Source organism: Aythya fuligula, chromosome 25 (assembly GCF_009819795.1).
Source record: "Aythya fuligula isolate bAytFul2 chromosome 25, bAytFul2.pri, whole genome shotgun sequence".
Classification (NCBI taxonomy): Eukaryota; Metazoa; Chordata; class Aves; order Anseriformes; family Anatidae; genus Aythya; species Aythya fuligula.
The window spans coordinates 5,579,368-5,600,268 of NC_045583.1; the positions used below are offsets into that span (position 1 = coordinate 5,579,368).

Genomic DNA, 20,901 nt, shown 5'->3' on the forward strand with positions numbered 1-20,901 from the left:
CCTGCCAGTACTATGGCAGCTGCTGTGCTTTTAAGGGTACTTTTAAAGCAAATGTTCTTTTTTTCTTTTTTTAATTAATTTTGTTTCAACCCTGATTACAAAAAAAAAGGGGGGGGGGAGCCCCAACCCAATGTTTAAAAAATAAAAAATAAATAAAAGACCCCTCCCCTCACTCCAAAACTGAATTAAGTGCTAAGAACAACAGTAAATCCCAAGGGAAGGAGAGGTGGTGCGCTGGCCCCGCACCACATCGAGGGCTGGCGGTGCCGAGGGAGGTTTTATACCCTTGGTCTTCCTTGAGGGAGTGCGGGGGGAGGCCGGATTAGGGGCTAGGCTAAGTTTGTATGACAAGGGCAACGGGATTGAGAGGGGCTGATGGTTTAAGAACCCTCTAAGCAGCCAGTTGGCCCCAAAACCTGCATTAAAGCGTATTAATTTCCATTAAGTGTTTAATATTGTTTAAGGAGTTGGGGGAAGGAAGGGAAGGGCTTGGGGAGCCCTTTGGAAGAGGGGTGAAGGCAGGAGAAGAGATGGTGAGTTGGGGAGCAGTTTCTTTGGGTGACCAATGGGGGAAATGGGTCTGTGTTTGAGTCTGTGGTGGACCATAGCCTTTGGGGAGTCCCTGGGTGGTTGAGGGACTCCATCGGAGCCTTGGGGGCCCAAGGGGTGCCCAGCCCTGCTCCGCCATCCTCAGGCAGATCACTGGGAGAGCAGCAGACAGAATTTGGCCGTGCTGTGCTTCCCGTGCCTGGTTCAACGTGGGCACTGCATGTTTTGGGCCCGTGTCCCTGTCACAGGGCAAAACCAGGTTCTGCTGATGTGGGTCAGGGCCACCTGCATGCATGGCACTGAGCAAAGGCAGGAGGGGAAGCTGCTTCCATCCCAAAGGCTGCAAGTTTGGTAAAAAGAGCATTTGGGGGACAGGTTGGCTGTGTTGCATCATGGCTGTGCTAGAGTGAAAAGAGCTAAATTTCCTCCTCTGTCTTGCCTCCTCTCCTGGCTGGAGGATATATTTTGTTCGGCTGACCCTCCAAGGACCTCCGGTAGGAGTACACCATCCAGCATCTCCCTTCCGTGCCTCTTCCCAGTCCCAGGGAGCTGGATACCAATCTGGGTTGGGGCTTTGCAAGGATTGGCAGGGCTTAGGGAGGATCCCTGGCCACAGCTCTGAAACCAGCCTGACGGTGCTGCTGTTTGCTGGAGAAGCAGAACCTCAGCTCCCTGGGGGGGAAAGGAAACTTTGGTGATGCTGTTATCCCCAGTTCCCTCCAGAGATGGTGCAGAGAGACCAGCACCAGCCTGTAGCCACACTGGGATGGAAGTTCCTGGTCTCTTGGTGCTCATCTTAAGGTGTGGGACCTCTATCCCAGTGCACACAAGATTGTGAAACCCGTCTCAGCAGCATCGGTGCTAGCTTGGAGCACCAGAGCTCCATCCTGGCCAAGCTCTTCCTTCTGGGTCAGGGGTACTCCTTCTCCAAGAGACCTGCCTAAGGCGCCTTAGCGAAGCTCTTCCATTAATCTCTGACATCTGGTGGCGTTAATGGCCCTGATCTGTTAATGCCGTAAGCTGCTAGCCTCTTTCCCACAGCTGCCCTCCACCAAGGCAAGGTGGATGGAAAAACTCAATGCTGTCCTGCTGGAGGAATGAGGTCTCCTGCTATTCTGCAGCCTCTCAGAGCTAGAGGGCAGGAGCGGAAGGCTAAGGGGTGTGGGTGGGATGAATGATGTCCTAATCGCTGGCCCACTGATCCATCTGCACAGGTCTGAAAGGAGCAGAAGTAGGACATGGCAAGAGTAAGTGGGTCACAGCAGCCTCAGGTGCCCTGGGATAAGCAATCCCCATGGGATGTCCGTGCCTCTCAGAGCGATCTCCCTGCATGTCCTGTGGAACCACCGGGCGTGGAGTTCCCAGCCCAGATCTTTTCAAGACTTTCCACAAGGCTTTCCTTGAGGAGAAGACTTCTGTGGGCAGAACTCCCTTGGCCCTACATCTCAAAACTTTCCCCAGAGCTGTTTCGTGCCTTTCCTGTCCATAGTCAGGCTTCTGGATGTACAAAAGCTAAGCGTGTTTTTGCAGAATTAGTTGAGTACTAAAAGAGAAAGTTAATACACATAAAGAGGCATGTGCAGATGTGCTTCTCAATTCCATTGTGGAATCTTTCATGGTGCAAGACAACTCCTTTCACCTAAAAGATATCACTATGCCTGTCCACCTTCATAAGACTTGGACCCTGCTGCCAGTGCCAGCAGCATCTGAAAGCTCTGGTGTGTCCCCAGGGCTTTGCACAGAAACATGGTCATCTCCATGGACTGCGACTTTTCACTTCCTGATATTTCTTTCCATAAGACTTTGTGGTGTCTCCTCTTCTCCTAAAGAGTAAAAAACGTTGTACAAATGAAGCATATTTGAGGGGGGAGGAGGCAAAATGGAAGCCTGTTTTAGATGGTGCACCAAGTTTGGGGGAAAAGGTCCGGAGGTGTTTTTTTTTTTTTTTTTTTTGGATCAGCGCAGATCCTCTACTCTCCCTGTTCCAGCTAACACATGGCACAACTTCGGCTTCATGCTTGGCACCCAGCAGCCTTTCATACACAGGATTACCAACACCTGGGCCAAGAGGACTCTCACATCATCTTGGACTAGGTCTGGACCTGCCCCTTTCCCATTTTGGAGACCTGAATGTGGAGCAGGTAAGCCTGAGTCCCCTGTGTTACACTAACAGGGCTGAACACAGCGCTGTCCCTTCCCAGCTGTCTTCGTGGACTCAGCTTCTCCCCCTGGCAGGCTGAGGGCAGCGTTTTGGTCGATATCCCAAGGCTGCTGTTGGCATGGATTTAGAGCTCTCCGCAGGTCAGCGGCAGCCGGAGCAATGCCAAAGGCCTCGAATCAACTCTGCAGAAGAAAACGACACCAGGGAGGTTAGCTGGTTCCTCCAGGATGTGCCCTGAATGCAACCTCTCTTCCCTCTGTGTCCCTGTCACAGAAATGGAAAGTGATGGCTTTAATTTGGTGTCTCTTAGCGGGGAAACTTTACGGACTGTCTCCCAGAGAGCTCTCAATTGCTTTCTATGCTGACTCCATGGCAAAGAAAGCAATAGCAAAATTCAGGCCCTGTTTAATGCAAGAAGAGAAGCTTGCTTCCTTTGTGTTTGTCCTTAGGAGAAGGAAGGTTTTTCTTCCCTCATACAGGCTTTTCTGCTTTGCTAAGCTCTTTGAGATGAGATTGTCTCTTATTCATTGTTTGTCAGCACATTGCGTGAAGGAGCCCTGAGCTTCTCCAGGCTTTCATGTCCTGTGTAAAGCAAGAAACGATAATTATAATCAAATAACCAAGCTGATACGGTTGGTTTCTGGGATTTGAGTGGCAAGCAGAGCGAGCCACGCAGCCGTGTTGGGGGTGGCTTTCCCGTGGGGGTGGCAGCTGGGAGCCCTTTGCTGTCCCCATCCCTGCCCCCGTGCAAGGAGCACGGCCGCTTGGACAAATACGAAGGAGTGACTTGCCCAAGGGCACACAGGAAATAAGCTGCAGAGAAATGCAAAAGTAATAGAAATCACTCCTGAGGCAAATGTCTGAGCTTAAATTCTGGTGATGGCCTCATGTACAGGACCTTAAACCTCAGCCACGAGCACCAGGCACCAACACTGAATGCAAAGTGATGCTGAGCTTGCTTTTGTGCTCTTGGCAGGTTCTGCAACAAGCTGCTTTGAATATACCTGCTGGAGGGGTTCATTCCGCCCTCCTGGGCAGGAGGAGAGGGAGACACAAATATCATGGTGCCTCCCAGTCCTCCAGCTGCCCTGGGAAGACCTCGCCTCCCCATATCAGATAGCAGCCACGCGCGGCCACTGCGCTGAGCCGCTTATGCTGGGCTTGTGAGCTCCCTCGCCAGGAAAGGGGTTAAAGCAAGATAAAGCTGGAGCGCTATGGAGACCATATGGAGGGGAAGAAAACCCTTTATCCTGTAATTGGATTCGTTCCCAGCGGCTCCCGGCGGAGGTGAGGCTGAGTGGAGCTGACAGGACGTGATGGGTGAGGCGCTGCCAGCCGCCCCGTCCAAAGCAGGATGTGTGTGCACAAACTTGTGGATCAATCCGTTAGAGTGGATCAAATAGATTTAAATGCGTGGCAGGGAGAAGGAGGACACAGATGTATTTGCAGTTTGGTTTGGTTGGCTGCTCCTTGCTCAGCGTGGATTAACTCGGCTGTGGCTGGTGGGGCTGGCTGCTCACGGCTCTGCCGGGCTCGCACGGCTGCATCCATCCAGGACAAGGAGCTGGTGGTGCAGAGAGGCTCTTTATGCCATGCCCTTGCTTCTTTCCCCAAAAATTAGAGTTCACAGAAGTCTATCTCCTGCTTTGCTTACTGCATGCAAGAGCTTTGTGCAGGAGGACCCCCCAGGTCTTGCTTTCCCTGCAGGTTCCCCTTCCTTCCCCTGAGGGAGCTCTTGGGGCTCTCCCCACCAGTGCAGCTTTGCAGGGGGTGGATGCACCAGAGCCAGAAGGCAGCTGGGAAGTGGGAGAGCTTCACTGCTGCCAACCACATCTCATGTGCAAGCAAGCAGGCCCCTGCTACCTCCCTGGCTTTTCCTCCTGCCACTGATCTAGGTAACATCTCTGCAAGCACCGTCCTTGGAGGGACGGAAAGTCCCTGGGACCTGTCATTTTCTTGCCAGCAAGCTGAGCAATCCCGGTTCAGCTGCAGACCTGCACCACTCAGCGTGGTGCTGTCAGCACCTTTAACTAAGTGATAAACCAGAGCTTTGCAGCGGTTTGCAAGACAGTCTCACCAACCACATAGCACCAGGACCAGCAGGCAGCACAGCCCAGCAAACGAAAACATCACGACCACTTCTCTCTGTACGTTAGCAGCTACGTAATGGCGCAAACCAACCTCTGATGAGGGCAATGGCCAGCGAAAGCAGGAAGATGCTGCCTGCTCCTGTGAGTTCTTTGTCTTGCAAACTGGAAAAAAAAAATAAAAAGATAATAATAAATTAATTCTGGTTGGATTTTGTTCTGTTTTAGGGGCTCTTTGAGGCAGGTGGGAGATAAGGGGTGTTTACAAGGAGAGCTGGGAGCTTGGGATCTCTGTGCAGCTCTTCTCTCCAAGCTCTGCTTTGCCCATCCAGGAGCAGGCACGTAACTGCGATGCCTGAGAGGCAAAAGGAAAGATTTTTCATTGAATGCTGAAGGGATGCAAAAGAGCAGCCTTTGTTCTGCAGTGCTCAGTATCACATGCCGTGGCCTGGCTTTGAGAATGGCTGAGCAGTCAGATAACGGGGTTTAGGCAAACAGAAATAATCTTTTATTTTTAATTTGTAAATCTCATTTGAAGTTGAACTGTTATTCCTCGGGGCCTTATTGTGGATGTTTGTAGCCCTCTGTAGTGATGCTTCATACATGCTGTTTCATTTTGTCATAACTGGGTCAATTTTTTTTCATTTCCAGTCCATAGCCCTTGGTTTTCTCTGTGGAGACTGCTGCGAGTTGGCCAGCCGGGATGTAATCTTTTGGGAAAATCGTGGAGGAAATCTGGAGGTGGGTTGCTTGTTTTCTGCTTTCAGAGGAGCTGCTTCTGGTACCTGGAGGGAACGCCTCTGTGCTCCAACATCCCTATGGGACCATGGACAGCCAAAACTGGTGCATCAGCTCCCAGCAAAGATGCTTTGGGTCTCTCACCAGAACAACCATATTCTGTACCTTATTGCCCTATTTTGAGGCTGCTATTCCTCTTGACTGGAGTCGAGGCTGCGCATCCTTCACTGGAATTCATTTTGTCTTTTTCTTGTTGTCCCTGCTTTAAAGCCTTGCAGGGATTTGCTCCAGACCAAATGTGTCCCTTCTCTCCCTTTGCCCTTCATCCCATAATTGGATTCATTTATTCCGTCCAGCCCACCCTGGCGTTCCCCATCCCTTTACGTAACGACACCTCTCTGGGCTGTGCCTGGCCGACCTAAGCCTGGCGCTTTACTTGACCTCCAGCCACTGAAACCTGCAGAGGGTTTGCACCAATTCCTGTTGCAGGCTGAATCCTGTGTTGGTACAGTGACCCTTTTCTTTTGCACTTCCTTTTCCCTTCCCATTTACTTCATCTTTTTCCTTTCCATGTGCATTTTGTGGTCTCGTGCCACTGTTGCATCTCCGTGCCCTCACCAGGGCTGGGCTCTGCATGAACCCTGGGCACGTGCTCCTGCCCCACACGGCGTGAGCAAAGAGGGAAATGCAGCAGCCCAAGTAATGGCAGGATCACCTGGAAAAAATGATTAATTTCTCACTCCTTACATTAATATTTATTCTCCTTAATTCTTGGTCTTTACTGCTTTAGCTCTCTAAAGCTTTTGTGGTTGAGAGGCTTTCACTGAGGTTGCTATTCATCACCTAAGCAAAACATCCCTGGATTAAGCAGGCATTTTATCAAATTTGTGTCCTGTGCTGGAACCAGATTTGCCTGGACGGATGCGCCTGTCTCTGCAGATCTTTCTGCTGTTGTCTGACACCTGCAGCTGGTGTTCCCATGTCCCAGCTGGGATATTTCCCTGATCACCCATTTGGTTCTTGGAGTCTCACCATCCATGCTCAGCATGCTCATTAACTTGCCATGTGCATGGTCTCTTTTTCACCCTGAAGACATCTGACCCCGTTTCCTTGCTGCCTCGCAGACTGAATTGGTGTCTTGAAAGTCTGAAAGGAGATAAAGCGGCAGCAAACTCTTCTCCCCTGCTGCAGATAAACTGCTATTAAAAGCTGAGGGTTTCTGGAATGAAAAGGGTGACTCTCCATTGAAAGCGCTGATAAATCCTGGGCATCCAGCATAATCCGGCCTGCTGTATCAGGAGATCTCGTGGGAGCTGGCAGCATTGAGAACAGCGATGTCTTTTTGTGCTGCAGTTCTCCCATGGACAGATAATCTCCGTGGCCAACAGCAGCAAAGGCTGGGGGCTGGATCTCAAATACTCTTACTTCAGTTTTTATTCCCCTTCCCTTCTCAGGAAAACCACTGCTGCCTTCTGCAGGAAGGCAGGCTGTACCTGCAAACCTCGCCTGCAAAGGGGACTGTGGGGCTGCATTTTGCATCCCGCCTGTGAGCAAGAATATCATACATCACCTTCCTGCTGATTTGGCAGCGCAAGCAGCCCTGCAAAGCAGCGATTTAATGCACTTCTTGGTGCCTTAGTGTTTCGTCTTGCTATGCTTAACCTGATATATTGTTGTTTGATGCAGGAACAGTAGGGGGTGTAAAGAGAGGTAATACGAAAATAAAAGGTCAATGGGTGCCTGGTGTGTGTAAAGGCTAAATTGCTCTTTCATCAAATCTAATAAATATTCCCTGTGAGTTGGGTAGGGAGCTCCTTTCCTGAAGGATTCCTAAGTGATTGCCCTGCCTCCAGTGCCTCAGCCCAGGGCTGGGGGTGCTGGAGGCACGCAGGGGCTCCCAGATCTTGCTGAGCCCTGGGGCAAAAGGAACAGCCCTGGTGCAAAGGGACAGCAGTGACTGATGAGGGACAAGGCAACCTCAGCCCCTCACAGCGCGTGAGACTGCATTTTCCACTGTTCCTAAAAATATTCCTGAGCCTTCTAGTGCAAAACTGGTGGTTTGGATTTGAACACCAAAATGGAAACAGATGAGCTGTATCCCATCTCGTTTTCTCACCTCCTCTCATTTCTCTCTTCACTTGTTCCAGACTGGGTAGAGAATGGCAAAGGAGTGACCAAAAATGAAGAAAAACAAAGGAAGGAATCAATTATCTTTTTTTTTTTTTTTTTTTTTTTTTTTTTTTTTTTCCTTCAGTTGAGAAACCATAACATTTTTATAAGCATGGAAACCTGTTTGGTTTTTGTTTTTTGTTTTTTTTTGTTTTTTTTTTTTTTAGATGAAATGTAATGATTAGGAAATGGGGTCCTTTGACTAGTGGCTGTCTCTTCTGCCTCTGGTGGAGAACCTAAATCTTTCTAGGCTGTAGCCAGATGGATGTGCTGTCCTCTTTCTTTCATTTGTATGTCCTTTGCAGACCTGAAGAAACTGAGGCAGCAGGCAGAATTTCCAGGTGTCCTCACTTCTGGGGTATCTGCTCTAGGTGACCTTAAGCTTGGTTTCTAGAAAGACTTTGGAGTTACAAGGTATAGCACTGACGCATTAGCTTTTAATGTCTGCTGGAGGCTCTCAAAGGTGTGCTGAGTGCCCAGAGGAGCTCAGTGAGGTGCTGGGATGTAAATCGAGGCCATCCTGATGGAGATGGCTCTGCTGTGAAGGCATCTGGGCGTGTTGGTGTTGAGGAGCTACAGAGCTGTGTGCTTGCAGGTACAAATGAGTTTGTCACCTACGGAAAGTGGTGGTGGGATGTTCCTTGTGCTCTGCTGCACATCCAGAGCCTCCTCCTCCTTCTCCATGTCCTGTACCTCTTCCACAGCTCACAGCTCCTCAGCACCAGGAACCAGGCAGTGGAGTGGGTGGAGAGAGGAACGACACAAGGCAAATTCCCCATTAATCCAAAAGATCATTATGAGCTGCCAGAACCAGGAGGGCGAACTGTTTTGGGGAGTCAGCAGGAGTTAAATCCTTGCTATTGATTCTTTCCCGGCCCGGCTGCATGGCTGAGCATTACCATGAATTACACTGCCGAGCAGCGGGGAGAAATGGAAGTGGGTGCAAAGCAAGCGTGGGGATAGGAGGGGGATGCCTGCGTGCTTAAAATATTTATGATGCAAATTAACATGTGTTTTAAGCCTGTGATTCTTCAAATATTTATCTAGCATTAATATTTTGAAAACTGCATTAAAATTTGCCACCGGTGCTTTATTCATTAGGAGAGTTCAGCAGCCACAGACAGCAGTGCCTGCTAAATCTGTAACGCGTCCATGCAGAGACAGCAGCTGGAGGATGGTGCCTGGGCTGTGAGAAAGAGCTTTCTGCTCCCACTTCCAGAGCAGGAGCCTAAAATGAATTCCTTACCCACGTTGACTTCAGCTGTGACTGCAGACATTAAATTCAGCAGTTCACGCACCGGGCTTCTTGACCCATCTGACTCCAAGTAAAAACACTGTAATGTGAGGGAGGTGAGATTGATACTCCTGTAGGAATCAGGAAGGGGAATTAGGGGCTGAGGGCTGTGAACTTGCCTAAACCTGATGGCTACTGTGGGTCTGATGGAGCTGTGAGAGCAAACTGAACTCCTCCAAGCACAAAGGCAAGGTTTTCCATCTTGTATGTGCTGGCCCCATTCAAGGAGATTTTCGGACAAGGGCGAAAAAGAGGGTGACCTGCTGTGCTATGGCTCTGACAGCCCCAAATTACAGCCTTTGGGGCACACAGATTCCCAACCATGCACCAGGCAGAGCGGCAGCAGGGCTCCAGCCATTTGTTCTTTCCCCCTTGTTCTCTATGTGCTGCCTTAGCCTGGGGCCGAAGCTCAGCTTCAGACCAGCGCTGGCTTCTAGCTCCTGTTTTTGATGCCAACCACTTGCCAAAATACCCCAGGCACGGAGTGACTTGGAGGGAAAAGTACAGGACATGGAGACAAATGCTTGGTGGTGCTGGCACAAGGAACTCATTTTCCCTTGATTCTTTGACACTGCAATTGATGCATGGCTTAACGGACTGCACTACCACTGCCAGTTGCCTGTTAAAATTACTCCCAATTATGGCAAACGTTTAACTTTAGGTACAAGCAGGACTGCGAGCGGCTTCATTTTGCACATCATTTTTTTTGGTTAAGCTTCTAACCTCTGCTGTAATTTTGCTTCATAAAACCTGGAGGGTTTAAGGGAGCCTGCAGACTGCGAGTTATTACAGGGACTGCAGCAGGGCAGAGTTTTTGCCTTGTGATGCTAGGGGTCAGACTTCCAGCTGTGACTTTTATTTTCCCATATCCTCGTTCTGCACTGGTGACAGGGCATGCCAAGCCTGCCTTTATGGACTGGGAAAAATAGGACAAAAGGGTGCCCGTTTGTGCCCATTTTTCCCACCTGCTCTGGTGCTTCCACTGTGGAGGTCCTGGAGTCAGGTCCCTTATTTCCAGTTTTGTTTCCTTTCCCTTTTTTGTACCTTTGCATAATTATGAGGTGAAGCTGGCCGACAGCATCCAGCTAATACAGATATGATTAATTTTCATCTTTCCTTTTTATTTTAAAGGTTGTGCTCTCCAATGCAGAAAGCTTCACCACAGATGGATGGGAAAGCTGCCAGCCAGCCACATTTTTGAGGTAAAAGGGGACAAGACACGGGAAAGTTTAGTGCTTTGCAAAAGTGACCTTTCTTGGTAATTAATTTGTCACTTCCCAACACCATCTGCTGACTCGTCAGCTGCATCCATCATAACCATAAAAAAAGATACTGAAAAAGTCAATTAAAACAAGGACCAGTGTCAAATGGGCTTTGCACAAATTCTTTTGCAAAGGTGGGAGAGGAAAAAAATAAATAAATAAAAGCTAGCCCAACAACCTATTCTATAATATCCTTTTCATCAACACACATACCCATGGTCCCAGGGAGAAAAACTATGTTGAGCTCCCCGGAAGTTTTATAGCCAGGACCACTTCACTGCCCAGCGATAAACAGTAATAAATACACAGGGATCTGGGAAACATCTCAGCGACTGCCACAATTTTAAGCCAGGATTTGGCCCAAATCGAGCAGTATTGACTGCGGTGGCAGCAGCAATCGCCTTGCGAGGGGCACCATGCAGCACGGTGTGTACACATCGCATCGATCAGCTGCGCTGCGGATGGGTGAGAAAAGTCATTTTAGGGGTTTGGGCTGTAGCTCTTTTCCTCTTGTCTCCAGCAAATACCACCAGTGCTTAGTGCTCAACCAGCCGGGCAGGAACCCTGCTCTAACACCCCGTGAAGCCATTTGATGCAGGAGGCTTTCATTGCTTTCTCCACCTCATTTTTTCCTCCTGCATCTCACTCACTTGCGGCTGCTTGCTCTCGAGGTTCCTGGTGTGTAGCCGCTGATCTGTGAGCAGCACCGGGACGTTTCTGGCCTGATCCCAAACCCTCCAGCCTCAGCGCCTGTCTGATGGCTTCCAGAGACAACCCTGGGAGATCTTAAGCAAATCGCTTTCTCTTTCTGCACCTCATTTATCTGGAGGGAGATGTTAGTGCAAGGTTCAGTCCCTGAGGGGTAGTGCTGTGCCCGGGATTGTGAGATGTGTGGTTATTATGGTAACAGGGGCCACACAGGTCTCAAAACGGGCAGATAAATAGCTCGGGCTGCCTTGGCATCTCCCCACTCATCTGCTCAGTTTTTAAAGCTTTTGGTGATAGGTTTAGCATATATCATTTTATTTATTATACTAATATTTAGCTCTAGATCCTGCCAGGGGATTTGTTGCCTTGAACGGATGCTTCCGTAATGCCAGTGGGTCAAACTTCATTCTGCTGTGGTTTTGGCACCATTTGGTATTGTTGTTACTGTGATTTGTTAACACGACAGTAGAAATACAATCGGTGCATGCATCATTTGACTGCTGATACACTTGCATCATAAAGACATTATCCTGGGGGCTCACAGCCTATGTAGACAAGCTGAGAGAAGAATTTATCCACCTTACAGATGGGGAAACTGAGGCAGGCAGCAATCTGCATTAGGGGCCCTATCCAGTTGTGGGATGCACAGAGAACAGCTGCCAGGGGATCATCCTGGAAACGAGAAACTCTTAAAAATCTGATGCAGATAACGGTGCTGCCCATCTGGCATGCTCGTTTCCATGCATGCCAGGTAGCTGCTCCCTGGCCCTGCTGGGAGTGGGGGCACCGGTGTGTGCACAGCTGTGTGTGTGCATGGGTATATAAAGGGTGGGGAGCACAGCAGGAGCATCCAGGTGTGAGAGGGAACAAGAAGAGGTCTGACCTCCAGCACCCGGGCTGCGCTCACCAGGTAGGTGTGTGGTTTGTGCTTCCATTCCCCAGCTCGGTGGGGTGATCCGTGGGTGCTCGGGTGGGTGCTGGTGGCACCAGAACCCGTTGGCTTCAGCAGCAATTGCTAAACGTGAGAGAGCTCTGACAAAGAAGGAGGAAATCAATGCTTAAATAAGGGGAAAGGTGCTTTCGGCTCTTAACACATGGTGGAAGCATTGATTCCATCACCTTCTGCCTTCTTGTTTTGCCGTGAGCACCCAGCAGACACTGGAGAGTGCTGCAGAGGCACGGCAAGCCCTGGGTGCCCTCTGCACTTGGGAAACTGCTTTAAACAGACCAAGAAGAAAAATACATGTATTTGTACAGCTCCTATTGATGGTAACAACTTCATTTTTAATTATTTATTTATTTATTTATTTATTGGAAGACAGAGCCTGGCTGATAAACCCACTTCCTTGTCACTGTTCTCACACCAGTACCAGGTGGATGTTCACCCCTCCTGCCCTCAAATTGGCACTTCACTCCCGCTTTACTCAGGCATAAGCCGAGCTGGGCAATGCTGCTCCCAGCCTCGTGTGACCTCGGTGCTTTGTTGTGCTGATGCTGAACTTGGGATCCTCCTGCTTTGTGCTTTCTCTTTGTAGCTGGGAAGCAAATTCACAAACAACAAGGTACATATCTGCCTGGAGAGGCATTGAGCCGGAGATCTCGGGTCTGACAGACATGTCCTGCCTACAAAATAAGGAATAGACATTCAGAAAAGATATTTTTTGACTCGAGTAATGTGCGGGGGTGTTTCTCTGGAGGAAGAGGGAGAGAATCAATTCACAAAGGGCTAGTCAATACGAGATGAAGGAGGTGACTGAGTTTATTTCTTTGTATGTGGTAGTATTTCATTGCAGCGTTAGAATAAATGAAACCACACAAAAGATTGATGCTGCGGAGATAACACCGCATTATCAGCACATATGCATATTGACATGCTGTATTACAAGGGGAGAGCCTGAGAAATTCCCCTTCTGATCACTCCAGCAACAGCTCCATTTCGCGAGGTCTCCCAGGGTGATCTCTGAGCGTTCCTGATGGTTTTCTGTCCCGGTGTGAGTGGTAAGGGATGAGATGCCCTCTCCTGGGTGCAGAGCAGTGACGAGGGAGAGGAGTGGGGCTGCAGCCACCTTCACTTGCTATGGGAGCTCCCCTGGCCTGGCACGAAGCTGGGGGATGTGACCGGCAAGTGCTGCAGGAAGGGAATATTTATTAACTTCCACTGGCCTCCAGCTCAATACTAGCTGATATTTATGGGAAATCTAATTTAGGGGTCAAATTTGACCTAACAATGTCTTTTTAATAATGTCCAAACCGAGAGGTTTCTGAAACTAATTAAGGATCAGGCTCCAGTCAGGTAGAGTAGTTAAGCCGTGAGAGCAGACTTCATTAAATGCGTCCAGAGAGAATATTTTAATATTTAAAGAGAGCATTTAATGTTTATATAAGTTCTCTTCCAATGCAAAGTCACTGTTAAATCACTTCAGAAGGTAGTTTTTAAAGCCCTTTATACCAGACTTTTATGCAGCAGGGCTGGCAAACACCCTTCCCAGCTCTCTTGAACCCAGTGAGGCTTATTAAAGGATTCGGTCTATCGGTGCAGATTTTCAAGGGTGAGGGATATAAAAACAAAATTTAACAAAACAGCTGTAGTAAGTTCTTTCTCTCCTGCAGCATCACCGTCTCCCTTGCTGTCAGTGGGATTGACGCGTGTGTTTTGCTCTGGATGTGTGGAGGTCTTAAACCACTACAGCTGGAGGGCTAAAGCTTGCAGAACAGAGGGAGTCTTTAACCGTACTGAAGGGCTGGGCTTTCAGTCTCCAGAGATATTGCTCAAGAACAAATCTGTTTACAAGAAATAGTTTGAGAGGAGAACTGTCAGTCAAGGCACTTCTATTCTCAGCTTAGGAGCAACTGGATGAGTAAATATACCTTTAGTTAGCTGGTGGCTAAATTAGATTGCAGCTGATGAAAAGACAAAGGGATTTCTTGTCAAACGGCCCTCTCTGTTATCACCCCGGCACCCTCCTTCCTGTGTTGTTCAGGCTCTCACGATGGTTTCAAAGAAGGCGATGGCCAGTTTGCTGCTGGTGTACGTGGTGTCCATGTTGGCTGAACAGACTGAAGGCTTCGTGCCATTTTTCACCCAGAGCGACTTCCGAAAGATGCAGGTAACTCATGGGATGTCCTGCAGTGGCAGGAGCCCTGAAAAACATAAGGAAGGCTTCTTCCTCCCTCTGCTCCCAAGCCCTGTGTACACCATGCCACTGTTGATCCCATTGTCTGCCCCCTCTGTTAGGACAGAACATCTAAGAGTGGCAGTCCCTCCTCATCCCATAGTGGTAGGAGATGGCAGAGAACACTTCCAAGACTTGAGACTAAAGAAGAGCCTGGACTCCTTTACATAAAAACTAAAAAACCCGTGCGGGACATCATCTGCTGCTAGCAGCTCTTGCTTTTCTTTCCTCCATGCTAGTGGCTGTGATTCCTATAGAGAAGCTGCAGCCTCCCATCATCATACTGATGGGTCTTTTTGTTGTAACAAATAATTAACCATCCTCCAGATGGTTGTCACCTCTGGGATGTGCAGAGAGAATGTTTTTTCTTTTGATGTGAAACTAATACTGTTGAAAGGTGTCAGGCAGGCAGCCTCAGAGACTGCATCTTCTCCTTAAACACAGCCAAAGGGAGCTTCCCCCGCACGACACAATCCATTGATACTGGGGAGGAATCTTTTTTTTCCCAACACCTACTTGCTCACTGGATAGTGATTTCTTCTTATGGGGAGCACAGACATCCTTCAGCCTCCTTGAAGGAGGAGATGGGGACCCACGCACAGTCCCCAGACAGTTCATATATCGTCACCCTTTTAGTTATGTGTCTGCTGGTGATTGAGGGGCTTCTGGAGGTACGTGGGTGAAATCAGTCTCAGCTTTCTTCTAGAGGCTGCCTCTTCTCCTCCGAGCACGTGTTCAAACCAAAGCGAGTGCACAGCAAGCAGTCAGCATGGCGCTGAGCACAGCCTTCGCTGTATCTTTCATCCTGTTTTGTCGGTCATACCCCGAAGCAACTCTGGCTTTTCTGTTTGGGGTAGGAAGAAAGGAAGGGTCCTGAAGCCAAGATTAGCCCCATAAGTGGGAAAGAACTGATGTTACAGACTTCCAAGAAAGTCTGGCCATATGTGTTGTCTGCACAGAGCTCTCCATTTGCAATGAGCTTGTGCAGGTTTTTGTTAAACTTCGGTGCCACTGAGACAGAAAAGAACCAGGACTGAGCCTATGGAATGGCTGCGTGAGGTCGGTGTGCTCAGCTGTCACGTCCTGCTGCCAGCAGTGTCTTGCACGGATCAAAGCAGTCATCCAGGAGTGTCAGGTTTGCTGCAGAGCTTTACCCGCAGTCCCATAACCCAGCCTTACACTGAGCATTGCAGCCCCTCCTGCATATCACAGTTACAATCCCCAAGGCCACGATGACCGCAGCTCTGTTCCCCATGAGCTGTGGCCCTAGGGTAGGATGCTGCAGGCAGCGCTCAGACCGCCAGTCCCTCTGGTTTTCTGCCCTGCTCCGTGACTGTCGATGTGATGCAGAGAGGGTTTGGTACCTGTGCAAAGCTGCCACACGGCACCACTTCCCTGTTTGCTCTCTGCTGTGGGGTTGCAGGAAAAGGAGAGGAACAGAGAGCAGAAGAAATCCCTGACCCCGCTGCAGCAGCTGGATGAGGAAGGCCTCGCTGAGCAGACTGGCGCAGATGTCACAACAATCCAGGTACGTTGAACCCTGCGACTCTGAGAGCTCATAGGGACACGTGGGGGAGAACTGACAGCCCAAGGGCTGCTCCATGGGGCCTGGTGACCACCAGGTGCCACAAGAGAAGCCAGAGGGTGTTATTAGGGAGCTCACACCCTGTGTAAAGCGATAACACCCATTTCCTACCAGCTCTGCCAGGCAACCAGGCAAGGATGCATCAGAGAAAGGTTTTACCTCCAAGCCATAAATTATCTCAGAGGTTTAGCAGCCTGGTCACCCCTCAGACCTGCCTGGCCTCTCCCTTAGCATGGGAAGATGGAAACAACATGAGGTCTGTCTCCGCCGTTCAGTGAACGCCAGCCAACTGCAAGGCAGTAATTTGCAGCTCTGCTTCAGGTCTGGTTTTAACTTGTCACTCTTTCAGGCAGCTCCGGATCAGCTGTCTGGTGTCACTCACCTCCCATCTCAGTCCTCTGCACTGCCAGGATCTTATTTATAAAGTTGGGTCTGTACAGCTGCACCCCCCAAAGCCTGTATATAGAGCAGAAAATTGCCAATTTTAGGGATTTAAGTGCCAGTCTAAGCCCTCAAAGGCACGCTTACTTGGTTAGCTAAGTCCGAAAATTGCACTTTCCCACTTGAATACGGGGAGCCCTTTGCCCGGTCGATGCAGCCACTCCTGTGCTCAGCGCAGCTGCCTTCTGCCAGCCAAAGGAGCTTTTAGGTCTAGCCCAAGCAGCAGGACGGGCAGTGGGGCCAGCCTGGAGTTTGGCCAAGACACAGGTCGATGTGCAAGTGCTCTCATAACTGCGGTACACCGATGATCAATAATAGGATTTAAACAGCAAAGATTTGCAGTTCAAAGCATTAAACAGTTGGCACATCCCTTGTCCAATGCTCCCCAGACGCTGCAGCCCTCCCGTGCCTCCAGCCACGAGTGGAGCAGCTCTATTTACCTCTAGCACATCTGAGCCATGGCTCAAAGTCAGGCTGGAGGCAGGGCGATGTCTCCTTCTCAGTCCTTTCTAAGGCAGGATGCTTCGCCAGCATCAGTAAAGCTGCTGTCTTGAAGGGTAAAGGTATGAGATAGTGGGGGATTTTAAGATGCAGAAATGATTTTTCTTTGCAGCCTGTTGCCGGTAGGTGCCTTTCTCTGTATTTCTGAGTCAGACCATAGATGCTCCAACGCATGAAAACTTTGACATTTTCACCAGCACAAGATTGCACTGCAGTACGTGGGGTTGACTTAATGTTGCTTTTCCCCATGCAAGGATCATCTCACATCAGCATTAGACCCTTTACTGACTTGAGCAAAGTGGGGTCGAAGCACTCAAACCTGCCTGCCTCTGCTCCCCTCAGCCTTTCCTGATTTTCTTGCTTCCTCCACAGCTAGCTGTTCCTGTTAAAGCCGGGATGTGGCTCATCTCGAGGCAGCTGGAAAAATACCAAGATGTCCTGGAGAAACTGCTCGCGGAGGTGTTACAGGACACCCCAGACGGTACTGTCAGAAGGTTGATTCCTGCCTTGGGAATTCTGCCTTTCCCTCCTCTCAGCAGCTCATCATCACCGAGATATTTATATTCCTCAGAAGGGCTTTTGTGTCATGTTTGCTCACTTTACAGAGTCCTCAGATACCCCACCCACTCACATGCACGCGGTTCCCTTCTGGGAAGGTTATACACTCTCTTAGGGTGCTGTCCTGGCCCCAGAGCCACTGTTGACTGTTAGCAGCATTGCAACACTTCCCAGCAGCTCTCCCCAGCCCTGCTTTCCACCTCCCTAGTCCTCCCCAATAGTCCTCAGTCTTTAGGGTGTAATTTCCAACAACACTTACAATGCTAGCTGCATTAGAATTGTAATGCAAGCTGTGAGGCACTTTGGCACCCACAGGCAGGTGTGGACACCTTGCTCCCTGCACTGGGGCTTAACACTGGGTGAATTGGCTGCAGCTCAAGGTCTTGAGTGCTAACAAATCCAGCCCTGGGATTTTCTCTTAGTGTATAGGAATTGCAAAAGGAAAAATGCAGGGGCAGGGGGGGGATGCATCTGTTCCAGCCTCAGGAGTGATGGAATGATTATCACTAGTATTATCACTGAACCTTTGTCTGATTTGGGCTTAAATACCCCAGACAACAGAGTCCCTGTTATCCCTGGGGGAGTTATTTTACTTTGGCCTGTGCTGATTTCAGCCTCCTTGTTTTTCAGGTGAGGAGCTGAGAAGGAGAAAATGATATAGAAAGCCTGGGAAAGACTGAATGATAAATTTAAGGACACTTGTTCTTTCCTCTTTGCTTTTTAGCTGACTGATATCTGCAGCATCAGAAGAGAAAGCGATGCAGCTTGCTAAAGCTGAAAGACTCCACTTATGTAAACGAAATCTGTAAAAGAGATTAACAACAAAATCTGAGGTGAGATAATAAAATGCGCAGTATAATTAAATGGAGGATTTGTGCCTTTTTTTTCTGCATGCGTCTCAGCCAGATGGCAAGCAGCAAGTGTGGGAAAGACGAGAGGGAGGGTTTCCAGTTCTAGAGAAATCACGTCCTTCTGAGAAGCACAAAGCATGCTGCAGCACATGAGTAATTAATCTTCGTGGACTAATAGCTTTTAACCTTCCCTTTTGGCAAAGAGGGAAACTGAGGAACATTTACAGGGACAAACCAGGGACAGAAGCACAGGCTGAGGAGCTTGGGTGTGGGTTCCCACCCAGCTCAATGCTCCAGACACAGCAGGGCAATTCTCCTACACGGCTGGGAGAATACCAGAGTCCTGATGTGCAGTTTCTACCTGCAATCTTAACTCCCTGTTGCTCAGCCAGGCTACACGCATCTAAACAGCATTGCAGGGAACACCTCACCCGTAGCTATGATGTGAACAGACACAGTGTGAAATGACACAGAGCTCTGGCCCGATTTCTGGCTCTCAAACAAACCTCTATGTGACATCGTAATTCCACTTGAACATATTGCTCTCCATTTACATACCTTTGGCTTATTTTAGAGCTGCTCCTCTCTACTGGCAGCAGGAAATCCAACATATGTAAAGTAAGGACTGATGAGATGAATGGTACGTATGTGAATATATCCGACTTCAATCCAATTTTATCCTCCCAACCTAACGCAAATTCTGTTCTTACTGAGGCTCATTTAAATAGCTGTGTTTGTGCTAGAACAACACATACACGCTTCTAGCTCCTTGGTGCACTGTCTGCTGCAAGCCATCCCTTAGGAGAAATGAAATCTCCCGATGTATAATGCAACATCCAGCACAGAGTGGATTCCGGTTTTAATATTTGATTCGAAGGTATACTCCTACTGAATAGACTGATCAGCTCGGTGTAACTGGAAGTTTGCAGGGATTATTGCTGAGGCAGGTTGAGCTATGGAAGCACTATAAAGGAGTCTGAGCAGGAGGAAAATAATACATTCCATTAGGCTGGAAATAAAAGCAACTGCATGTCTTGCTGGGCTCGGAGCTCAGCCAGTGCAAATCCATCTGCAGTGGAGTGATACCCATGGGAAATCTGTCATGGAAATCACCGGAGGAGCTGCACTGTGTTTACACCAGTGTCCAGCAAGGTCAGAGACGAGGCTGTTTGCTTTGAAGGGGCACTCATTACTTCTGAAAGACCTAAATCCTTACCCTAGGCTTAATTTTGCCCTGCTATGGCAGGTGGAAAAAAAACATGGATAGTTTCCACCTGAAGTGCAAGCTGCTTCTTAGATCCCTACAGAAGCTCTACTGCAGGTCGGAGCTGTCTCTCTAGCATCCCTCTTGCCCTGCTCTTTCACTGAGGGGGTTTCCTGGCTCCCCATGCTGTGTAGGAAGGAATGTTACCCAGTGGCAAGCAAAAGTAAATAAGTGGCAAAAGTAAATAAGAAAGTGAACGTGAGCCTCTGGGATTTGCTTCCTGGACCATTTCCATGCAGATTGGCGCTGCAGAGACTTCTATAAGGAGATCCACAAACGAGCCTTTACTGGGATGTCTCCCTCTGATCTTCAATTTTGACCCACACAAGCCACTGCTGGGCTGCAGCAGCAAGCTCTGCTTTCACCCCAGTCCTTGGTTGTGCTCTATTCCCAGTTGACCAAGGTATAAATGAGCTGTGGGATGCATGGCAGCTTGTGACAATAACCATATGAACCCTCTCTCTTGTTCTGCAGCAATAACTTTACACCAAAGTGCAAGGGGGCCTTCAGCTTTCGGAATAAAATTCCCTCCAACTTGCAGGCTTGAGTAGTGGGAACAAAGCAGATATTCACCCCAACCACCCTCCCAAACATGACTCCTGCAGTCAGGGATGTATCTGGTTAAGAAGAAAAAGGGGTTCCAAATTGCGGGACACATCTGTATGCACAGTGCCCCCAGCAGGCTGCTTTGGCATGGCTCAGCCAGCAGCGCTGAAGTCCATGCCTGCAAGCAGGTAGGAAGATGTTGCTGCTCCAGAAACCAAACAAGTTCCATGGCAGGATGAACAGCTGGGGGAAGAGAGGCTGGAAAGGAGGAGAATGAGAGAAAAGGATGAAAGTGGCACCCCCTTTCTAACCTAAGCTTGTCAGGCTGAGGACACGACATACGAGGAGGACAAGAAGTGGTGTTCTTGGGTCACACCTGTGCCGCGGCTGTGAGTGACAGGGTGTTAAATCGGCACAGTCGGCTCCCAAGTAAGATTTGACACTTCCCCTAGTGGCATATGCAGGACTGTCACCCAAATACCATGGGATAAGAGGTGGGGGTGGGATGGCGGTTTCTCTGGCAGCCCCTCTGTCAGGGGTGGGCAGTCATCTGCTGACTTGCTTTTTGGGATGCAGCACGCTCCCCTCTTAAGGCACTGTGTAAAGATGGTGCAGATCTATTTCTACCCCTCTGCTTTTACCACTCCTGTCTTGGTGCTTCAGGAGGAGAAGCAGACAGCATGGCACTCCTGCTCTTCCCATTCGATAGCTGAGTCACTGCCAGCTGGCCTAAGACAGCTTCTGGGCTAGCAGGACAGGTGGAGGGTGTCCCGTCCTCACTGTCCCATCTTCCCACAGCCAGCTCAGGATATTTAGAGCCAAGATATTCCCACCGTGGGCTGGGAACTGGCTTTCCTTAGCCAAGGATCTCTGAGCATCACAGCCCATCTGCAGCACTGGCAGGGCTGTGCTCGCCCCAGCAGCCTTTGCTGCTGCCCCGGGCTGTGTGGCTGATGGAGGGGCTGCACAAAACAGAGGGTCCACTGTCAACCTCACCAGCAGCACTGTTGGCAA

At 49.4% G+C, this 20,901-nt stretch overlaps 1 protein-coding gene across 1 annotated transcript; it reads left to right on the forward strand.

Annotated features, from left to right (window-relative positions):
• The first annotated feature begins 13,958 nt into the window (after window positions 1-13,958).
• On the forward strand, window positions 13,959-18,040 carry MLN (motilin). Its single transcript, XM_032203363.1, has 4 exons — window positions 13,959-14,075; window positions 15,565-15,669; window positions 17,041-17,149; window positions 17,857-18,040. The coding sequence occupies exons 1-4, from the start codon at window positions 13,959-13,961 to the stop codon at window positions 17,880-17,882; spliced, it is 357 nt and encodes a 118-aa protein (XP_032059254.1). The 3' UTR covers window positions 17,883-18,040.
• The last annotated feature ends 2,861 nt before the right edge of the window (window positions 18,041-20,901 follow it).

Bases quoted from the DNA above. Each gene is read 5' to 3' on its own strand.
- MLN (XM_032203363.1), top strand. From the start codon at position 13,959: ATGGTTTCAAAGAAGGCGATGGCCAGTTTGCTGCTGGTGTACGTGGTG. The intron at 15,670-17,040 runs GTACGTTGAACC...CTTCCTCCACAG, and splicing joins CAGATGTCACAACAATCCAG to CTAGCTGTTCCTGTTAAAGC. The intron at 17,150-17,856 runs GTACTGTCAGAA...CTTGTTTTTCAG, and splicing joins GTTACAGGACACCCCAGACG to GTGAGGAGCTGAGAAGGAGA.